General features: G+C 44.5%; 1 protein-coding gene across 4 annotated transcripts in view; it reads right to left on the reverse strand.

Moving 5' to 3' along the window:
• Window positions 1–9,435: 9,435 nt before the first annotated feature.
• PARN (poly(A)-specific ribonuclease) overlaps window positions 9,436–19,932 on the reverse strand; it is a 159,947-nt gene continuing 149,450 nt past the window's right edge. For all 4 annotated transcript variants that reach the window (XM_082429669.1, XM_082429668.1, XM_082429667.1 and 1 more), the window contains one exon: window positions 9,436–10,448. In XM_082429669.1, coding sequence (XP_082285795.1) covers window positions 10,415–10,448 — 34 coding nt within the window. In that variant the 3' untranslated portion in view covers window positions 9,436–10,414. The remainder of the gene's footprint in view (window positions 10,449–19,932) is intronic.

The raw sequence follows: 19,932 nt of genomic DNA on the forward strand, positions 1-19,932 counted from the left end.
GGGCAGCCCTCCTAAGAGAGTGGAAGTTCGTGCCCAAGAGACGAGTCACATGAGCTCCGGAACAGACAGAGGGCAATGGCAGACCTCCAGAGTCAGGGGAGGACCTCAGGAGTCTTTGTCTCTTTTTCTCCTTTCATGGTTGCATCTTAACCCCTCATTAGGCTGTCAGCCTGGTGTAGTAAAGGAGGGTCTCCAGACCAGCCATTCTCAGGGGTCCTGTCTTTGCTCCCTTCCGGGTCTACATTTTCTGTCTAGCCACACTCCCTCCTGCTGCTGCACGTTGGACCCTATTTTCTTCCTTCCTTCCGTCCTCCCTCCCTCCCTCTCTCCCTTTCTTTTCTTTTTCATTTTTTGCCACTCCACGGGGCATGTGGGACCTTAGTTCCCCGACCAGGGATCGAACCCGTGCCCCCCTGCAGTGGAAGTGCAGAGTCTTAACCACCAGACCGCCAGGGAAGTCCCTGGACCCTGTTTTTTCAGTCATCTCACTCATTTGGAGGCAAAGGAGAGAAAGAACATAGTGATGGGGAGCCTGGTCCTGGCAGACATGGACTGTGGCCCCATTTGGTTTCCAGGCACTTGTATGAAACCCTCCTTTCGCCCTGTGTTTCTAGGGGCCCCATTTATGACAGGAAAGACATGGCGATACTCAAGAGTTCATTTCAAACTGTTTAGCTTTTGTCTCTCTCTCTCTTTTTGGTGCTGGGGTTCAGAGGGAAGCAGCAGAGAGGGGCAGAGCCTCCCCTACTCTTGCTCAAGCTCTCTTCCTCTGCAGAGGGGCATTGGCTTCCAGAATTGAGCCGTTTCTCGGCACCTCGGTCTATTTTTACAGTCGAGCCGGCTGCCCCATGCCAACGTTTCTTACCACAAATAGAACTTCTGGAAAGGCCTACCGGTTTCCTCGGGGCTTTCAGACACCTCTTCACATTTCGCTTGGCTCCCCTTCCGCAGCCCCAAAAGGGAATATCTGGAGCCCCTCGTGATCGCAGGCCCCCCCCAAGGCTCTGCAGGGGACCCTCTGGGGTGGCAAGAGCCAGGCCCACCTCGTCCACTCTGGCTGCTGGCACGCCCGCCGCCATGGCCCACATGCTGAGCCAAGGAGCCCCAGGGGTAGCCGGGTGCCAGCGTGAATCCCAAACTGTAGGCTCACCCCTGAGTGAGACGGTGGGAGCAGAGGAGCCACCCTGGCCCAGCCTCGGTGTCCCTGTCCCCTCAGAGCCCCGGCCCTGCCAAGTGCCTCTGGCCCCCACCTATCCTTTGAGACAGGATTTGAGAACTCACCACAATAAGTGTCATGGGCAAGTAACACACACTGAGACACTTACCTGGCAGGGGATGCCTGGAGTCTGAACACTCCAGAAGCAATTCCTACATGTCGAATTATAACAAGTGGAGGTGTAACTTACTGACATGTGGGAAGGAAATAAGTATAAGTAGATGAAAGACAATTAAAGCAACATTATACAGTGGAGGCGGGAAACGTAAAGAAAACAATACCTTATGCACAAAAAATGCCCATGTTAATTTATTGTTTTATGTATATAATGTAATAAATTCTGAAAATTATTATATAAATATTTAAACGAAATTGGAATGCTAGATCTTCCTACACACACACACACACACACACACACACACACACACACACACACAAAGTAAGAGGTCACCTCATTAACGTGCTAGGGACTGTCAACCAGGCAGGAGCTATGTGTGCCTAAGACCCGCTTTGGCTTGTCAGGGTCTGAGGTTAGAAGATGCAGGGGAAAGCCACTTCTCGAGGTACTGGAGACCAAGCTTCAGAACATTCCAGAACAACAGCAACAAACCCAATCATTTGAAAGCCTCCCACGTTATGTAAGTATCCCCACTGGCCGCTCAGAGCCCAGTCTCTGGCAGATGGACGGGGTTCCAGTTTCAGGGCTGTCACTTATTAGCTGTGTGACCTTAGGAAGTTTCTAACTGCTCTAAGCTTCCCTTTCCCCTCCCGAGGGAAAAAAGGGGATTAATAATAATGTGCCTGGCACATAATAAACCTCTAAGTCTGAATAAGAAGTGTCTATGAGAGCTAGACCCTTCACATGAAAGAGTGACATTTTCCACATGGTCCCAATTATCCAAAGTAAAGATACAAAGGAGCTAAGAGGTATCGACACTTCGGGTGAACTAGAGATGGGCGTGACCTCGCCCTGGGCTGTGCCCCAGCTGGCACAGGTTTGGTTTATCAACAATTATGTTCCTTTCCCCTGCAGCTGAGGCAGCTTCCCCAAGATCAGTAACTCCCAGACCTGGGCAGGCACCAGAAACACCTGAAGGGCTTGTTTCCAGACTGCTGGTCCCCACCCCTGGAGTTTCTGACTCAGTAGGACTGGGGCGAGGCCTCAACATTTGCATTTCTAGCAAGTTCCCAGGGGATGCTGATGCTGCTGGGAACGGGGAGCTTCAAAGACCCGGGCGTGTCTCTTCACGGCTCTGTGGACTCCTCTGTGAGTGAGATGATTCGCTGGCTCACGAGGAGGGCGAGGGCGTTCTGGACGCTGCTACTCAGGATTCGTAGTCCTTTGGCAGGAGTGTAAATTGGAAAGCAATTCGGCCGTACATATCAAGAGCCTTTGTGCCCAGATGAGACTCGGGTGTGTAAAGGGATTCTGGCCACCCGGGTCCCTCAGCACTTCCACAACTGCCATCTCTCTCTCTCTTTTTTTTTTTTTTAATATTCTTTTCCATTATGGTTTATCACAGGATACTGAATATAGTTCCCTGTGCTATACAGTAGGATCTTGTTTACCCATCCTATATATAATGGTTTACATCTGCTGATCCCACACTCCCAGTCCTTCCCTCCCCAACTCTCCTCCCCCTTGGTAACCACCAATCTGTTCTCTATGTCTGTGATTCTGTTTCTGCTTTGTAGATAGGTTCACTTGAGTTGTATTTTAGATTCCACATATAAGCGATATCATATGGTATTTGTCTATCTCTTTCTGATTTACTTCACTTAGTATGATAATCTCTAGGTCCATCCATGTTGCTGCAAATGGCATTATTTCATTTTTTTGGTTTTTTTTTTATGGCTGAGTGGTGTTCCATTGTATACATGTACCACATCTTCTTTATCCATTCATCTGTCGATGGACATTTTGGTTGCTTCCATGTCTTGGCTGTTGTAAATACTGCTATGAACGTAAGGGTGCATGTATCTTTTTGAATTATAGTTTTGTCTGGGTATATGCCCAGGAGTAGGATTGCTTGATCATATGGTAATTCTATTTTTAGTTTCCTGAGGAACCTCCACATTGTTTTCCATAGTGGCTGCACCAACTTACATTCCCACCAACAGTGTAGGAGCGTTCCCTTTTCTCCACACCCTCTCCAGCATTTGTTATTTGTAGACTTTCTAATGATGGCCATTCTGACCCCACCGCTGCCGTCTCTGTGTCTCCCCTCCAGGCCACGGCCTTCATGTGGACATATGGCGGTATCAGGTCGTGGTTAGGCATGTCGGCATTGTAGTCAGACATCCTGGGGTTTGAATTCCAGCTGTGCCACTGACTGTGACCTCCAGGGCAAGTGACTGAACCCACCTGAGTCTCCGTTTTATCTTCAAGTGGGGATGAGAGTACCTACCCATCGTAAAGTTGTGAAGTGTGCAGAATAGAGTACACCCAATATACATCTCCCATGATCAGTTACAGAAAAAACACACAGTGCAGTAGAGAAGGTTTACTTTCAAAAAGCAAGGGTTGAATACTGGAGGGGGAGTTTAAAGTGGAAAGTTCTAGAGAGCAGGGGGGGGTGTGTCTTCGAGAGGAGACTCTTGGTTTTTCCTAGTGAAATTGAACAATGGCAGTGAATGGGGCGGGGTGGGGGGGAGACCATGGTGAGCGGTCACTCCCTGTCATCTCTCAGCAGCTCGCGGTGACCCAGGGAGGAGCAGGCGGGGGTCTGGTCTGACTCACCAGGAACTCAGCCAGCATCCCCGAGCTCACACAGCTGGTGAGCGGCAGTGCGATCACAGAGAGAAGACACCATGCACCCGAGCAGGCTGCCTCTAACGTGTGGTTTCCTCAACACCTGTTATTAATGGAAACTCTTCTAGAGCCTGACTGGGCACGAGAGGATGGAAAAGGGAGACAATGAGGGCTCTGAGGCTCCGTAAAGGGGGGTGCTACTATCAGGCATCCATCAGGACGCCAAGTGCCTGGTGATTCACACACACCCGGAGGAAGATGAAGTCACCTGGACAATGGGGAATTCCGGGGCTGTGAAAACAACCCAAACACCCAAAGGACACTCCATTTTTTCCCCACTTAGACCCAGCCTTCAAAAGTGGGCGGAAGACTAACCTTCCGAGTCACGATCATTTGTCGAGGTAACTTGTAGGCACGGCGCTCCAAGATGCTATTTAATTTTTACCCCATTCAACAAATGGAGGGCCACCTCCTGGGTAGGATTAGTCCTTCCTGAGTAAAATGAACGACTCTGAATTCCCAGATTCTGGGTATTGGTCATGAGACCGGGCCAACTGGACTGCGGTGCACAGAGGGGAGATGTGCAAAGAGATTTTACTCTCCTCATCACCAGCTGGAACGTGGTAGGGAACCATTTTCAGCCAAGTGTTTCCAGTGGTCTGGCCATTGCCAGTAAGGAAGATTCCACCGTCCGGGCTTGAAGCACCTGCAAGGCAACCGGGCGGAGGACTACTGGCCCCCACCCATCCTCCTGGGGGAGGAGGTAAGCGTCAGAAGGCAGGTAGCTAGCTCTCCGGCTGGTCTCAGAAATATGTAAGACTTTCCACCCAAGTCTCACAAGTTAGGCGTGGGTGCGTAAGCCTTCCCACCACCCAGGGCTCTGCACAAATCCACAATTTGCATGCCAGGCAAGGTACTCTGCCTTCAAGCTACCTGGCTCAATATTTCCCTATGTTCTCACTTAAGAAAAATAGACAAGGGGATTCAATCTCTTTTCTTATGAAACACAGATTAAGGTCCATCCCCCCACTCCCAAAAAAAGAACAAAAGGGGGGCTCTTGTTTGGGGTCCTTTCTTTTTCAATGGGATTATCTTATCTAAAACATTTCAATTTTAAAAGCACCTCCCAGCCGCTGGATGTTGTCACCAGGCCCAGCCACACCAAGAGCTTTATCAAGTTCAGGTTCACGACATGACCGGAAAAAGCAGGAGGCCGAGGCAGAAATGGGCAAGTGGCTGAGGACAAACTGAACTGCTTTCCGCAGGGACCAGACAACTTGGAAGAGAGCATGGCTCAGCAGGAGAAACAGGAACTGGCCTTCAGGTATTCTATTTCCCCTCCTCGACAAAATCAGATGCAGAGATTTACTCCATGAATCATTTGGGGAAAAAAAAGATTTCAATTGAAGTCATGAAACTTAAGTCATGAGATTTAAAAAAAAAAAAAAAAAAGCATTAAAAAAGATGGCACTATTTTCAATGAACACTAGCTTCCCAGGTCAGGAGAGAGTGGCCTGGCCTCAGTAGAAACCCAGGGTCATAGCATTTTCCTCTCCCTATCAAGAGAAGGGCTGCAAAATTGTCTAAGTGGGAACTGCACACGCAGGAATGGTGAGATCCTCTCTGTGCTGCTGTTCTTATCGGCAATAATAACAGCACCCCTTTAAAACACACACTCAAGACCCACACTTGTTATTAGATCGACAGATTTTTGAGCAAGGCACCAAAGCAATTCAACTGGAAAGGTCTTCTCCACAAATGGTGCTGGAATAACTGGATGTCCACATGGAATTAGGGAACCTCAACTCTCATCTCATACCATATACCAAAAAATTCATTCAAGATGGATAGTAGAATTAAACATAAACATTAGAACTACAAAGTTTCTAGAAGAAAAGCAAAAGAATATCTTTACACCTTAGAGATTTCTTTAAAAATTGATAAAATAGACTTCATCAAAATTAAAAACTTCTGCCCAGTAAAGATACTGTTAAGCAAACAAGTTGTTTGGGAAGACGGGTGAAATAGGTGAGGGAGATTAACAAGGAGAAACTTCCAGTTATAAAATAAAGTCACAGAGATGTAATGTATAGCCTGGGGAATATATTTAATACTATTGTAATCAATTTGTATGGTGACAGATGGTAACTAGACTTAGTATGGTGATCATTCTGTAGTGTATAAAAATATTGAATCACTATGTTATACACCTGAAACTAATTTAATACTGTAAGTCAATTATCATTCAATTTATTCAATTAAAAAAATTAGTTTCTGGTAGAGTGGATCCCGAATGTTCTCACCACAAAAAAAAAAAGACGTGGTGATCATGTGATGTGATGGCAGTGGTGGTGATAATTTTGCAATGTGTGAGTGTATCAAGTCAACACGTTGGAGACCATAAGTTTACACAATGTTATTTGTCAATTGTAACTCAGTAAAACTGAAAAAAAAAGAAAAAAGAAAGAAAAGAAACAAGCAAGCCATAGACTGGGACTAAACATCTACAAAACAACTATCTGACAAAGGACAAATGTCCAGAATACATAATAAACATCTACAACTTAATAGTAGAGAGACTTACGACTTGACAAAATATAGGCAAGAGAATTGAACAGATACTTCACAGAGGAGTATACACAAATGGCCAATAAGTACCTCATCATTAGTCATCAGGGAGATGCAAATGAAAACTGCAGGGAGATATACTATCGGGCTAAAGACCAACAATGCCAAATGTTGCCAAGGGTGAGAGCTACTGGTGAGAGTTTAAATGATACGTCCACTTTGGAAAAAGATCTGGAAGTTTCTTATAAAACTAAACATACACCTATCTAGCAATTCCATTCCTTGGTATTTACCCTCCACAGTGAAAGCTTTTGTTCTCAAGAAGACTTGTACTAGAATGGGGACTTCCCTGGTGGTCCAGTGGGTAAGACTCCGTGATCCCAATGCAGGGGGCCCGGGTTCAATCCCTGGCTGGGGAACTAGATCCCGCATGCATGCTGCAACTGAGAGTTCCCGTGCTGCAACTAAGAAGCCCACGTGCCGCAACTAAGAGTCCGCATGCCGCAACTAAAAAAAAAAAAAAAAGATCCCACATGCCACAAAGAGGATCCCGCATGCCGCAATGAAGATCTGGCACAGCCAAAATAATAAATAAATAAATAAATATTAAAAATAAATAAACAAATAAATAAAATAGAAGATTGTACTAGAATGTTCACAGAAGCTTTATTCATCATAGCCCCCAACTGGAAACAGCCCAAGCATCTGTCCATCAATGAATGGATACACAGACTGTAGTATGTGCATACTCAGTGGTAAAAAAGGATACACACGGCTACATGGATGAATCTCAAAAACATCATGCCGAGTGAAAGATGCCTCACACCAAAGAGCATGACTTCATGATTCTATTTTCATGAAGTTCTAGAAAAGGTTAGACTGATCTGTGATGAAAAAATTCAGTCCAGTGGTAACCTCTGGGGGTGGGAGTGGGTAGGAATGGACTGGAAAGAAGCAGAAGGGAGTATTCTCTGGTGATGGTGATGTGATGTTCTGTATCTTGATAGATCCTGTTGCATTACTTAGAACCTATCAGATGGTACACTTAAGATCTGAGCATTTCACTATAAATTTTATCTCCAGTGATCCCCAAATATAAACACGTATTAAACTCTGGCTCATGACAAGCATGCTCAAGGATCTGGGAGGGGGTGTGCTCTGATGTTTGCAACTTACTTAGAAATGCATCCCAAACTAAGATGAATCGATGAGTGGATGGAGGGATGGCTGAATGGTTATGTAATAAAGCAAGTACAGCAAAATGGTAGCTGTACAATCTAGGTGGGGAGGAAACGGGTGTTTGCTGAACAATTCAACTTCTTTGTATGTTTGAAATTCTTCATAATAAAATGTTGGAGGTGGGGAACAGGACGAATACAAAGTTAAAAAAAGAAAAGGACAGAGCCGCAGCACTCAATCTCCATCCCAGCTCTAAAATCAAAGAACTACAAAATGACTTGAAAGGAAACACCGAGGTCCCCACATCCACGCCCACCTCCAGGTTTGGTTACAGTATTTAAGGAACCCCAGAACCACAGCCCCATCATCATAATATGCCCCTGAGCCTCCGTATCAAAAATCCAAAGCAGCATCCTATGGTTTCAGGCCCAGAAGAGCCATCAGCCTGCGTGTGTGCGTGTGTGCGTGTGTGTACCAAGAAGATGGCCAACTCAGTTCACCTGCTTTAAGTCATTTGATACAGTTAGGAAAACAGAGGTCTGGGCACATACCAGGGCTCAGCTGGGTATTCAATGCTAAGCCAGACACCCATCCCCCAACCATGCGTATGTCAGCTCCAAGCAGGGTTTCAGATCGAAAGCATCATCTTCCAATATCAATGTGACTCACTGTGCACTTGTGTGTGCTGGGCGTTTGACATGACTTCATTTAATCCTCACAACCACCCTATGAGGTAGGTTTATTATCTTGCTTTTATGGTTGAGGAAACAGCCTCAGAGAGGGTAAATAATGCCCAGGAACACACAGCCGGAGCTGGGATGCAGGTACATTCAGTGCTCTAGGGCAGAGGCCCTTTCTAGAAAGCACTCCCCCCACCCCCGCAAGCCCCTCTGAACCAGTACTGACAGGGGTGCAACCTGTGTGTCTGTATAGCTTTTTGAGCAGGGAGAACTGGGCTTCAGGGGACAATGAAAAATCTCGTCACCTGAGAGCGACGGGCCCGATCTCTCTCCCTCCGAGGCCCTGCACGTGTGGAGATCTTTAGGCCACCCCACACTCTGCGTTTCTATGCCAGGCGTGCTCATTAGGCTAGATGTATGTCTCATATGTACGCCAATCGCAGCCTTGCACTGGTTTTCCCTCTCGTTCATTCCGTTAAAAGAAGTGTCAGGTACTACCTGTTTCTACCTGTAGGCTTTAATGACTCAGAAGAGTCCAGCAGCGCCCGCTAACCCCCTCCTTTGTCTCTACCCTCCTGTCACACTTTCCCACTGGGCTGTGCCTGGCGACCACGTTGAGCAGGGGCGGGAGCTCCTCGTGCCACGTCTGGGTTTGCAACTTTGGGGACAAGGGAGAGGGGGAAGGGAAGATGTTAAGAGGCCCTTAATTGGGGAAAATGTCTTAACAAATCTGAATTCCCACGACACCTGGGATTCTGATCAGAGCTGTAAGAACTCAGATCCTTCCCACCAGAAAAAGATGCAGCCCCTCCTACACCATTTACCACGGGCTCCACTCCAGCACCAGGCATCTGACTCATCAAGGCAGGTGAAAGGGGTTAGAGGTCAAAAAAAAAAAAAAAGAAAAAGAAAAAACCATAAGCACCAGGCTTAGTGACTTACCAGGGCTTTTCCAAGGGTGATCTTTAGAGAGAAATATGTCTATGTAGAGATTAAGTATGTCATTCACTTATAAAAGAAGAGAAAGGAAAACACCAGAATCCTATGAAAATTTCTTTAATTTTCATCTTTTGGAAATACATTTTTCATTTTTATTTCCACGATACAAAAATGTTAAATATCTAACAATGATCTATATGAAGCAGATCTACTGAAGTAGATCCACGAGATTCTGTCCCTGTTGTGATCTGTTTCAACAGAGAAAGGGCTGGTACATGGTGTCGATTTGTCATGATTTCACACACATGCACACACGCCACCTCACCCCCAGACGCCACCAAACAGAGAAGACACCAGGCTAAGATACTGAAAAGTGAAAGCAGCGCTACATGGGAAAACAGAAATTAATTTTTCACTCGTACACTCCACCATGAGAAACTCACATCTTAGGGGAAAAACTCTAAATAAATATGCCCCAAAGGTCAAGGCAGGTGTTGACAGCGGTAGACATTTTCCTACTGGGAAAACAAGCTTGAGAGCCTCATATTTTCGGGCAGCGATGGTGGAAAGCAGGCAGACGCAACCAAATTCTCTACTGGGAGACACACCCACGCGCTGGGGCTGCCCCCAGGCCTGAGCGTGAGATGGTGGGTGAGAACCTCTCAAAGCAGGAAAGAGTTCAACCCCAAATTCAGGATCACAGCACCCAAGAGTGTCGGCTCTTTCTGCGAAATCTCACGGCCAACCTTCCCCATCAGGTGGATTCTTAAACACAGATTCATGACAGGAAGGGTTTCACATGAGCAACAAGTAATGACCTGGTTAATCACGTATACATGACAGCCGACGACATGCTGAGCGCCAGCAGACAGGTGATGCTAAAGAGGAAGGAACACAGCCTTGACGATAAAAACTGGGAGTTTTCAGGAGACACACACTTGGTTTCAAACCCCTCCTGCACCACATTGGATTCAGTTAAACACAGTATGGCTTCCAAAAATGCCGGCTGCTTCTTTCCTTCTCAGCAACAGCACCAGCGGTTTGTTCCACTCAGGTCTTGGTTACCACGTGTCAGGGACCTCAAAGAGCTTGGCTGAGCTGTCCGAGATGCTTCCTGGTGGGAGAGGACAAAACAAGGTGAACAAGGAGAGGACCACCCCGGGGGGAGAACAAAAGGACCAGCTGCAGAGACAGCTTCGACCAGGGCCAGGGCCGGGCGGTGGCATGGCCACAAGTGGAGAGAGTCCACGGGTGGGCCTTGCCTACGGAGAGCAGTGCCCGGCAAACAGAGGCCACACTGCAGAAACATCACAGCAGGGCCGAGGAAGTGCCTCCCTGCTTGGGTGCCTCTCTTGATTTTACAGGAGTGACAGTATCTCTCAGTGAGAACACACTCTGTATTCTTTGCCAGCCAGCATGCTGGGCACTTAGTTCATTTAATCTTCATAAAAGCCCAGTTCAGGGGTACCAATATCCCCATTTTACAGACACAAGACATCTAGCGAGTGGCTGAGGTGGGGTCTGGATCCTTCCGCAGCACCAAGGTGGCTGGGTTCCTCTGTGCCGTGGTGACTGGCGCCCAGATGAGAAATCTCAGGGGCTGGCGGCTAGACAGTGGCGGGAAGCTGACCAGTGGGAGTTCAGAGATCCCAAAAGGGGCAAAAGCAGCTTGTAGCTTTTTCCAATTTCAGCAACACTGGCTACAGTCTTCTGGGACTGAAGCGGTCTCTTCTGTTACAAACAGTTTCACCCCGAAGTTAGAGGCCCTTCTCCATTCAGCTACTTTCTGCAACAGCAGCAGCAGCACTGGGTCAGGGCGTGGACCACAAACGTCCAGATCCGAGCGAATGGGAATTAAGTCAGGAAACAGCGTGTTCACGATGGAAAATGCACGACCGGGCATTGCCGTACCCGTGGTATCATGCATTATTTAAGCCCTAGAGCAGGGCTGGCAGGGAAACGGGCAAAGCCAGCCCCAGCCGCTAACACTCCAAGAGTTCAAAAGAGGAGGGGTCTGTGATGACGCCTGAAGTGGAGAGTAACTTCTAAAAACAGAGGGGAACTCGCTCAGCTGGCAGTGGCTACTGCCAGTGACAGGCATGCCTAAAGGTAACTAGGTCCGAACACATGAAATAACACAGGGAATTCCACTAGAGTGAGAATTCCCACTTCTGCTCATTTATTGAGATCAAGTCCAGACAGACAGGATAAGAAGAGCAGGCGAGGGGTCATTTGAAGTGTTCTGCCCCAAGTCTCGTGGCTGTGTTGCCCATGCATCTCTTGGGACTGCGCCTGAGAAGTGAAGATGGGCAGGAGATGGTCCATGTGACAAAGACTCCCACGATCCAGTTAGAAAAGGAGTGAAGGTTACTGAAAAACGGAACAAAACACAAACACAAACACTCCTCTCCCCAGAGCAACTAAATACTACAGACGGCCCATGGTAAGACTGAACCAGCCTGAGCCCTCCTCCATCACACGTTCACACAACACCTAATTGTAGGGAGGAAAATAAGCATCAATAAGGGCATTTTTACAATCCACATATCAAAGAAATATTACAGCAGCCAATCTGCCATTCTAAAGGTAAAAGCCACAACGCCAAATGTGGGGAGCTGAAATAAATTAAAACTAGCTGGGAGGAAAAAAGATAAATGGCTAAAGGCAACTGCGTTGTCGTATTTATAATCGCACCCGCGGTTAGCGGGATGGGAGTGCATGTGAGTCTGGTGGTACGCCATCAAACGCACAGGAGCCACTCTGTGAAGAGCTGGTGAGAAATAACAGAAAAAGAAAAAGCTGCGAAGTGAGGCAAGTCTGGCCTGACCATCTCACTAGCTGTAAGACTCCCAGCAACTCTCACTGCCTCATCTATAAGATGGACTCGATGTTACTTTATGCCACCCAGGACTTCTGAGATTCTGCCAGGTTCCTGGCACAGAGCAAGTTTTTAATGCACGTTAGGCCCCTTCCCTTAGCGATAAGGTGGCCCGACACTGAACGTGGTGGCTGCCCAGGAAGCCAACAGCCTGCAGTCAGAGAGCCGCCGAAATGTGCAGCTGCTGAGCAAGAAGGACGTGTACAGAGGAAACAGAACTTTACGAACCATCTAAAGGAGACCCAGACCGGAGGGGAGCTGGAGGTCACTGCTGGTGTTTGTTCTAGCACCTTCCAGAAAGGGAGAGCTGTAGACCGTCAAAGGATCCGTCTCAAAGCTAACGGATAAAGAGCTACGGTCGGTTTTCCGGGGAACTCACTTTCACAGCCCTGTTTAGTTACTAGAGTGCAAAGAATTATTCAGGAACAATTTTTCTTTTTAAACAGACACTTCAGGACATCTGCCTCCTGCTATGATGGACCATACCTTGCATCACATACAAAGATTAACTCAAAATGGATTGTATGTCTAAATGTAAAATCTAAAACTGGAAAACTTCTAGAAGAAAACACAAGAGAAGATCTCTGCAATCGAGTAAGGCAAAGATTTCTTAGATATGACAACAAAGGCATAATCCAAGGGAAAAAATTGATAAATTGGATTTCGTTAAAATTTAAAACTTCTACTATTGAAAGATACTGTTAAGAGAATGAAAAGAAAAGCACGGTCTGGAAGAATTTGTAAAACACCCAAAAGGACTTGTATCCTGAATACGTAAGAATACGTAAGAACTCTTAAAATTGAATAAGGAGAAAACAAACAGCCCAATGAAAAAATGAGCAAAAGATTTGAACAAACATTTCATTAAAGAGATTTAAATGGACAAATAATCACATAAAAAGATACTTAACATCATTAGTCATTAGGGAAATTCAAATCAAAGCCATAATGAGATAACCAGTACACACCACTAGAATGGCAAAAAGGACAATACCAACACTGGTGAAGGTACAGAGCCACTGAGCCCTCATGCCCGGCTGGTGGGAATGCAAAATGCTGCAGCCACTTTGGAAAACACTGTGCCAGGTTCTTATAAAATTAAACATACACTTACCACACGACCCAGTAATTCCAGCCTTAGGTATTTTCCCAAAGAAATGAACACTTAGTTCACACAAAAACTTATACACAAATGTTTATATCTGCTAGATTCTTAGTTGCTAACAACCTAAATGTCAACAGGCAAAATGGATAAACAGTGATATGTCCATAAAATGGACTGCTACTCAGCAGAAAGAAGGAATGAGCCAGTGACATGGGCAAGAACACAGACAAACGTCAAATGCATTACGCTAAGTGCAAGACTCAAGGAGTTACTTATTGAATGATTCCATTTAAATGACCTTCTGTAAAAGGCAAAATTACAGTGACAGAAAGCAGATCAGTGGCTGCCGGGATCTATGGATGGGAAGGGGCTGATTGCAAAGGGGCACGAGGGAATCTTCTGGAATAACTGTTCTATTTCTTGAGCACAGTGATGGTTATATGACTGTACGCATTTGTCGAAATTCATCAACTGGTACATCTAAAAGTAATGACTTATATTATATGTAAATTGTATCTTAATAAAGCTGACACTGCAAAAGGTATAAGGAATGTTGTTTTTAAAAAATCCAACAAATTTTAATATGAAATATTATGCCGATAATTAAAATTATTTTACCAAGAGTTTTTTATTTTTTAAATGGGGGGAAAACAAGATACTAAACGACATATAGAGTATGATGCCAACTATGTATAAAAATGACAGGCAGAGTAAAATACTTGTTAACAGAGTATCAAGTACCTGTAGGGTTTAATGTTCTTTCTAGCTTCCTTCATTTTACTGATTTTCATAGTGAACACATTATTTTTATTAACAGAAACAACAAAAGAAACTAACAAGTGGTAAACACAAGGGGTGCATGTTTCTGCTGACTTACCTTTCACCTAACTAGAGTTGAAAGGGAGAAACTGAGAGCTAAGACAGCTCTTCCCTCACGTGAATCTGAAAAACTACACAGCCCACTGGAAATCTGCTGTCGTATTGTTTCCGACAGAGTGGAATTCTGTATAGGGCAAGATCCTTTGGGGTGCCATACAGGAGTTTTTAAGTAGGAAATGCTCCAAAGGGCCTGGTCGTGGGGTGGTATCCATACCAAGAAAGCAGGGCTCCCCTGGATGGTGTGTGGGCAGCCCCCGAGGTCTGCCTGGAGGAAGAGGGAGGCACAGGGAGCGTGCCGCCCCACAGGGCAGCGCACTCGGTTAGGCTGAAATCTGCATTTTAATTGAGGAATTAAAAAGTTCTTTGGGAGGTTGCTGGACATCCCTAGCCTGGCCACTCAGGTGACCGACAGCACCAACTGCAGATCGTGTTCCTGACTTCAAGAGACCTCCAATAGCACAAGGAGACCGCTGTTCTAGGTAGACTCCCTCCTTTTATACTGTAACCCTAGGGGTTTAAGCTGGAAAGGTTCAGCAGATTAGTCAAGACTACAATAAAACCTGCGGCTCTTGGCAACCATGTAAAGCTCTAATGTGTTGGGTTTTTCTTTTTTTAATAAATTTATTTATTTTATTTTATTTATTTTATTTTTGGCTGCGTTGGGTCTTTGTTGCTGCACATGGGCTTTTCTCTAGTTGCAGCGAGTGGGGACTACTCTTTGTTGCGGTGCACGGGCTTCTCATTGCGGTGGCTTCTCTTGTTGAGCACAGGTTCCAGGCACGTGGGCTTCAGTAGTTGTGGCACGTGGGCTCAGTAGTTGTGGCACATGGGCTCAGTAGTTGTGGCTTGCAGGCTCTAGAGTGTGGGCTCAGCAGTTGTGGCACATGGGCTTAGTTACTCCACAGCATGTGGGATCTTCCCAGACCAGGGCTCGAACCCGTGTCCCCTGCATTGGCAGGTGGATTCTTAACCACTGTGCCACCAGGGAAGCCCTGTGTTGGATTTTAAATGTAAAGTGGAAAGGAAACTTGGAACAACTCTATCACACGACAAAGTCACCAGGAACAGTCCACAGCTCGGCCCTGTTCCGTGAACACTGTCTAACAGGCGCTGCCGGAACCTCTGGCTAGTGGACAGTCCATCTTTATTTTGTGACTGGCCAGTCCGGTCAGCATCAGGCCACTGGAACACAATTCACTTACTCAGCAAGAGCAAGTGCGCTGTGGACACCCATCCATTACTGTCTGGGGAACATTTCTTAGACAGTTTACTCCAGCATAAATGGCAAACAGAACTGTTTCCTTTATGTACCAATGAAGAATATACCTTGAATGCCCCAGTGGAGAGCAGACAGCATTACCAATCTACACTAACTGCAATAAATATAAAGGGAGGGGATTTATATTATACATTTGCTTCCTGAAAATAGGATAGAAACAACTACAGTTATGAGAAATATTTACTAAGTGCATAACATGTACATAAAAAGCTCCAAAAGAGAATAATGTCTCGGACTTTTACTGCATGACTTCATCACAAGAAAATCCAGGTTGGTAGTTGTTTCTGATCTAGAACAGATGCCAGAAATATTCACCTTTGCAAAGAATCCTTTGTTTCATCTAAAGTTTGGATAAACTTCACATTTTGCAGAATGGTACGAGGCCTTTGCTCTGGATCAGACAGCCCTCCCCACCACCCCCAGTAACAGCTGTATTTGACTTTGCATATTTGTGATTCTGTGAGCCTTGGTTTCCTCTCTATAAATTAGATATAATGATATCTACACCTTACTTGGTTTTTATAATGCCTAGACCATAAAGAACGTTCCTAGCACAATGTCCGGTATATAATATCAACTCAATAAATGGTCATTTCTTCTATAACTTAAGTGATTTTGTTATCTGGGAATGTGTCCAGTACTTAACTCTTAGTGTATCTTTGATATTAAATTGTATAACTAAGAAAAATGACACTGTTTTGTGTGGGATTTATCGAGCATCAGTGTCCCGGGATTGCTACGGTACATGATATTCTATGGCCCTACTTTTTGCTACTTTCCCCTCGGAAAACAGAACATTTCCTACAGGTGGAACGCTGTCTTTTATGTTTCTCATGTCTTCACTAGCAGTGCACTGGGCACCCAACGCACCCTAGAGAACCATCTGAGCACCTGTCAAGATATTGTCCCCAGTAGGAACGCTCAGGCTAGATGCCTTAGAACCCATCTGTGCAGGACAGACGGAGCCACACTGTACCAGACACTCTAATCCAGTTCCTGCTGACCTCCATCCAGGCCTTCTCTGCTCCCGGGACACTCTGAACCTTTGGGAGGTTCATACAGACCCTTTAGAGTCTGAACTTTGTACTGTCGCTCATTTTAGGACCTCCTTAAAGTAAATGAGCGATCAAAATCAGATGACGCACCAGGTCCAGCACCCGGTATCTCGACCTACATCCTGCTGATACTATTAGGACTACACGCTTAAAACAAACCAGCTAAAGAGGATCCAGGAAACTTCCAGCCTTGCGTCAGAAGGTCTTAGTGAATGATGCTCCAGAAGAAAACTCAATGATCTCAAGTTCTCTGATTCAATTAAAAGTTGTCAAGATGCTTCTCTTTCTTTTTTAGCTGGACTGACAAAGAAGTACAAAAATCTATCTTTCCTTTTTTTTTTAGCTCAAATCTTGTCGCAGTGACAGCTCTACTGTCAATGGGAGGAAAAAAAAAAAACTATTTTAATGATGGTATTATAAATTCAAAACGTCAAATAACTCATAGAAAGTTTTCACTTAAAACGATGAAAGTTATAAAAGGAGCTAATCTACTGATGCAATCTATTATTAGGTATTTTAATACCTTTGAGATTGTGCTGAGATAGAAGGGAAAAAACCTAAAATCCTGTCCCCAAGAAGTAATAGATAAGTGAAAAAATTAAAGAGAATGATATGAAGGAAAGCTATACAAGAGGGGAAAAGCGCCCCGCCCCCCAACATGCTTGGGGTGAGCTCTGAAAGTCATGCTAACATTTAATATTTAAGATTTGTGAAGCAGGTACAATGTGGCAGTGGTAACAAGTTATCAAAGATGAAGACTAAGTATGTTACAGATTAAAAACTTCTATAATACTTAAATGAGGGAAAGGAAGGGAGACTCACAGATTCAAGAGACAGCTAAAATACACGACCCAGACTTCAAACAAGAGTTTAAGTTTTCAGTTAAAGTTAAGCTTTAGCATAATGTATAAAAGGCATCTGTGACATTTTTGCTGCTTCTTTGATTTCATTCATATCAATGAGATTCAGAAAACGCCCTGCAGGCAGATGGAGCCACATGTAAAAAGAGGAATTAACTGAAACACGATGGACTCTTGGCTTGGGTGTGAATCAAGTTCCAGGCTTCCACGCCCATCCTTTGATTTGACTGTTGGTTCCACTAACGGGGGTGACTATCAGGAAGCGAGATACAGGAGAGGAGTAATTTTGGCTTGCAGGCATCCCCCTCATCACGTAACTGTGCTTAAAGGTACCCACTTTCTTGCAGGCCTGACTTAAGGGCTCTGTGATCTTGGGCAAGTCACATAACCTTCAGGCCTCCGCTGTTTCCTCACTCCTTTTCTTTTCTTTTCTTTCTTTCTTTCATTAATTTTTTTTTATTGAAGTATAGTTGATTTACAGTGTTGTGTTAATTTCTGGTGTGCAGCAAAGTGATTCATTTATATATATATTCTTTTTCATATTCTTTTCCATTATGGTTTATTACAGGATATTGAATATAGTTCCCTGTGATATACAATATGACCTTGTTTACCTATTTTACATATAGTAGTTTGTATTTGATAATCCCAAACTCCTAATTTATCCCTCCTCCACCCCCTTTCCCCTTTGGTAACCATAAATTTTTTTCCTATGTCTGTGAGTCTGTTTCTCTTTTGCAAATAAGTTCATTTGTATCATATTTTAGATTCCACATGTAAGTGATATCACATGGTATTTGTCTTCCTCTTTTGGACTTACTTCACTTAGCATGATAATCTCTAGGTCCATCCATGTTGCTGCAAATGGCATTATTTCATTCTTTTTTAATGACTTAGTAGTATTCCACTGTATACATGTACCACATCTTCTTTCCATTCATCTGTTGATGGACATTTAGGTTGCTTCCATGTCTTGGCTATTGTAAACAGTGCTGCTATGAACACTGGGGTGCATGTATCTTTTCGAATTAGAGTTTTCTCCGGATATATGCCCAGGAGAGGGATTGCTGGACCACATGGCAACTCTATTTTTAGTTTTTTAAGGAACCTCCATATGGTTTTCCATAGTGGCTGTACCAATTTACATTCCCACCGACAGTGTAGGAGGGTTCCCTTTTCTCCACACCCTCTCCAGCATTTGTTATTTGTAGATTTTTAATGATGGCCATTCTGACCAGTGTGAGGTGATACTTCACTGTAGTTTTGATTTGCATTTCTCTAATAATTAGTGATATTGAGCATCTTTTCATGTGCCTGTTGGCCATCTGCATGTCTTCTATGGAGAAACGTCTACTTAGGACTTCTGCCCATTTGTTGACTGTATTGTTTTTTTTTGTTGTTGTTGTTGAGCTGCATGAGCTGTTTGTATATTTGGGAAATTAAGCCCTTGTTGGATGCATCATTTGCAAATATTTTCTCCCATTCTGGAGGTTGTTTTTTCATTTTCTTTATAGTTTCCTTTGCTGTACAAAAGCTTGTAAGTTTGATTAGACCCCATTTGTTTATTTTTCTTTTTATTTCTACTGCCTTGGGAGACTGACCTAAGAAAACATTGCTACGATTTATGTCAGAGAATGTTTTGCCTATGTTCTCTTCTAGGAATTTTATGGTGTCATGTCTTATATTTAAGTCTTTAAGCTATTTTGAATTTATTTTTGTGTATGACGTGAGGGAGTCTTCTAACTTCACTGATTTACATGCAGCTGTCCAGCTTTCTCAACACCACTTGCAGAAGACGCTGACTTTTCTCAGGTATCAGTTTTCTTAATTGTAAAATGGACCATCATGCCTACTTCAGAGATTTAAATGAAAGCATTTCCATCAAGCACGAAGTGCAGGGGCGGGGGGGTGGATGAATTGGGAGATTGGGATTGACATATATACACTACTATGTATAAAATATATAACTAATGAGAACCTACTGTATAGCACAGGGAACTCTACTCAGTGTTCTGTGGTGACCTAAATGGGAAGGAAATCTAAAAAAGAGGGGATATATGTATACGTATAACTGAATCACTTTGCTGTACAGTGGAAACTAACACAACATTGTAAAGCAACTATATACTCTAAAAAAATTAATTAAAGATAGGATCTGAACATGCCACATCTAAGGAACTCAGGATGGTGGAGTGGCTGGCTTCACATGTGATGTTGGCTCCTATGTCAGAGAAGAGGGGAAGGCTCTAAAAGTCCATGTTTTTAGGGCAGACAGCAGAAGCAAGAAGAACCACAATCCTGCAGCCTGTGGAAAGAAAACCACATTCACAGAAAGACAGACAAAATGAAAAGGCAGAGGACTATGTACCAGATAAAGGAACAAGATAAAACTGCAGAAAAACAACTAAATGAAGTGGAGACAGGCAACTTTCCAGAAAAAGAATTCAGAATAATGATAGTGAGGATGATCCAGGACCTCGGAAAAAGAATGGAGGCAAAGATGGGGAGGATGCAAGAAATGTTTAACAAAGACCTAGAAGAA

This window comes from Balaenoptera physalus, assembly GCF_965194825.1.
Source record: "Balaenoptera physalus genome assembly, chromosome: 16".
Lineage (NCBI taxonomy): Eukaryota > Metazoa > Chordata > Mammalia > Artiodactyla > Balaenopteridae > Balaenoptera > Balaenoptera physalus.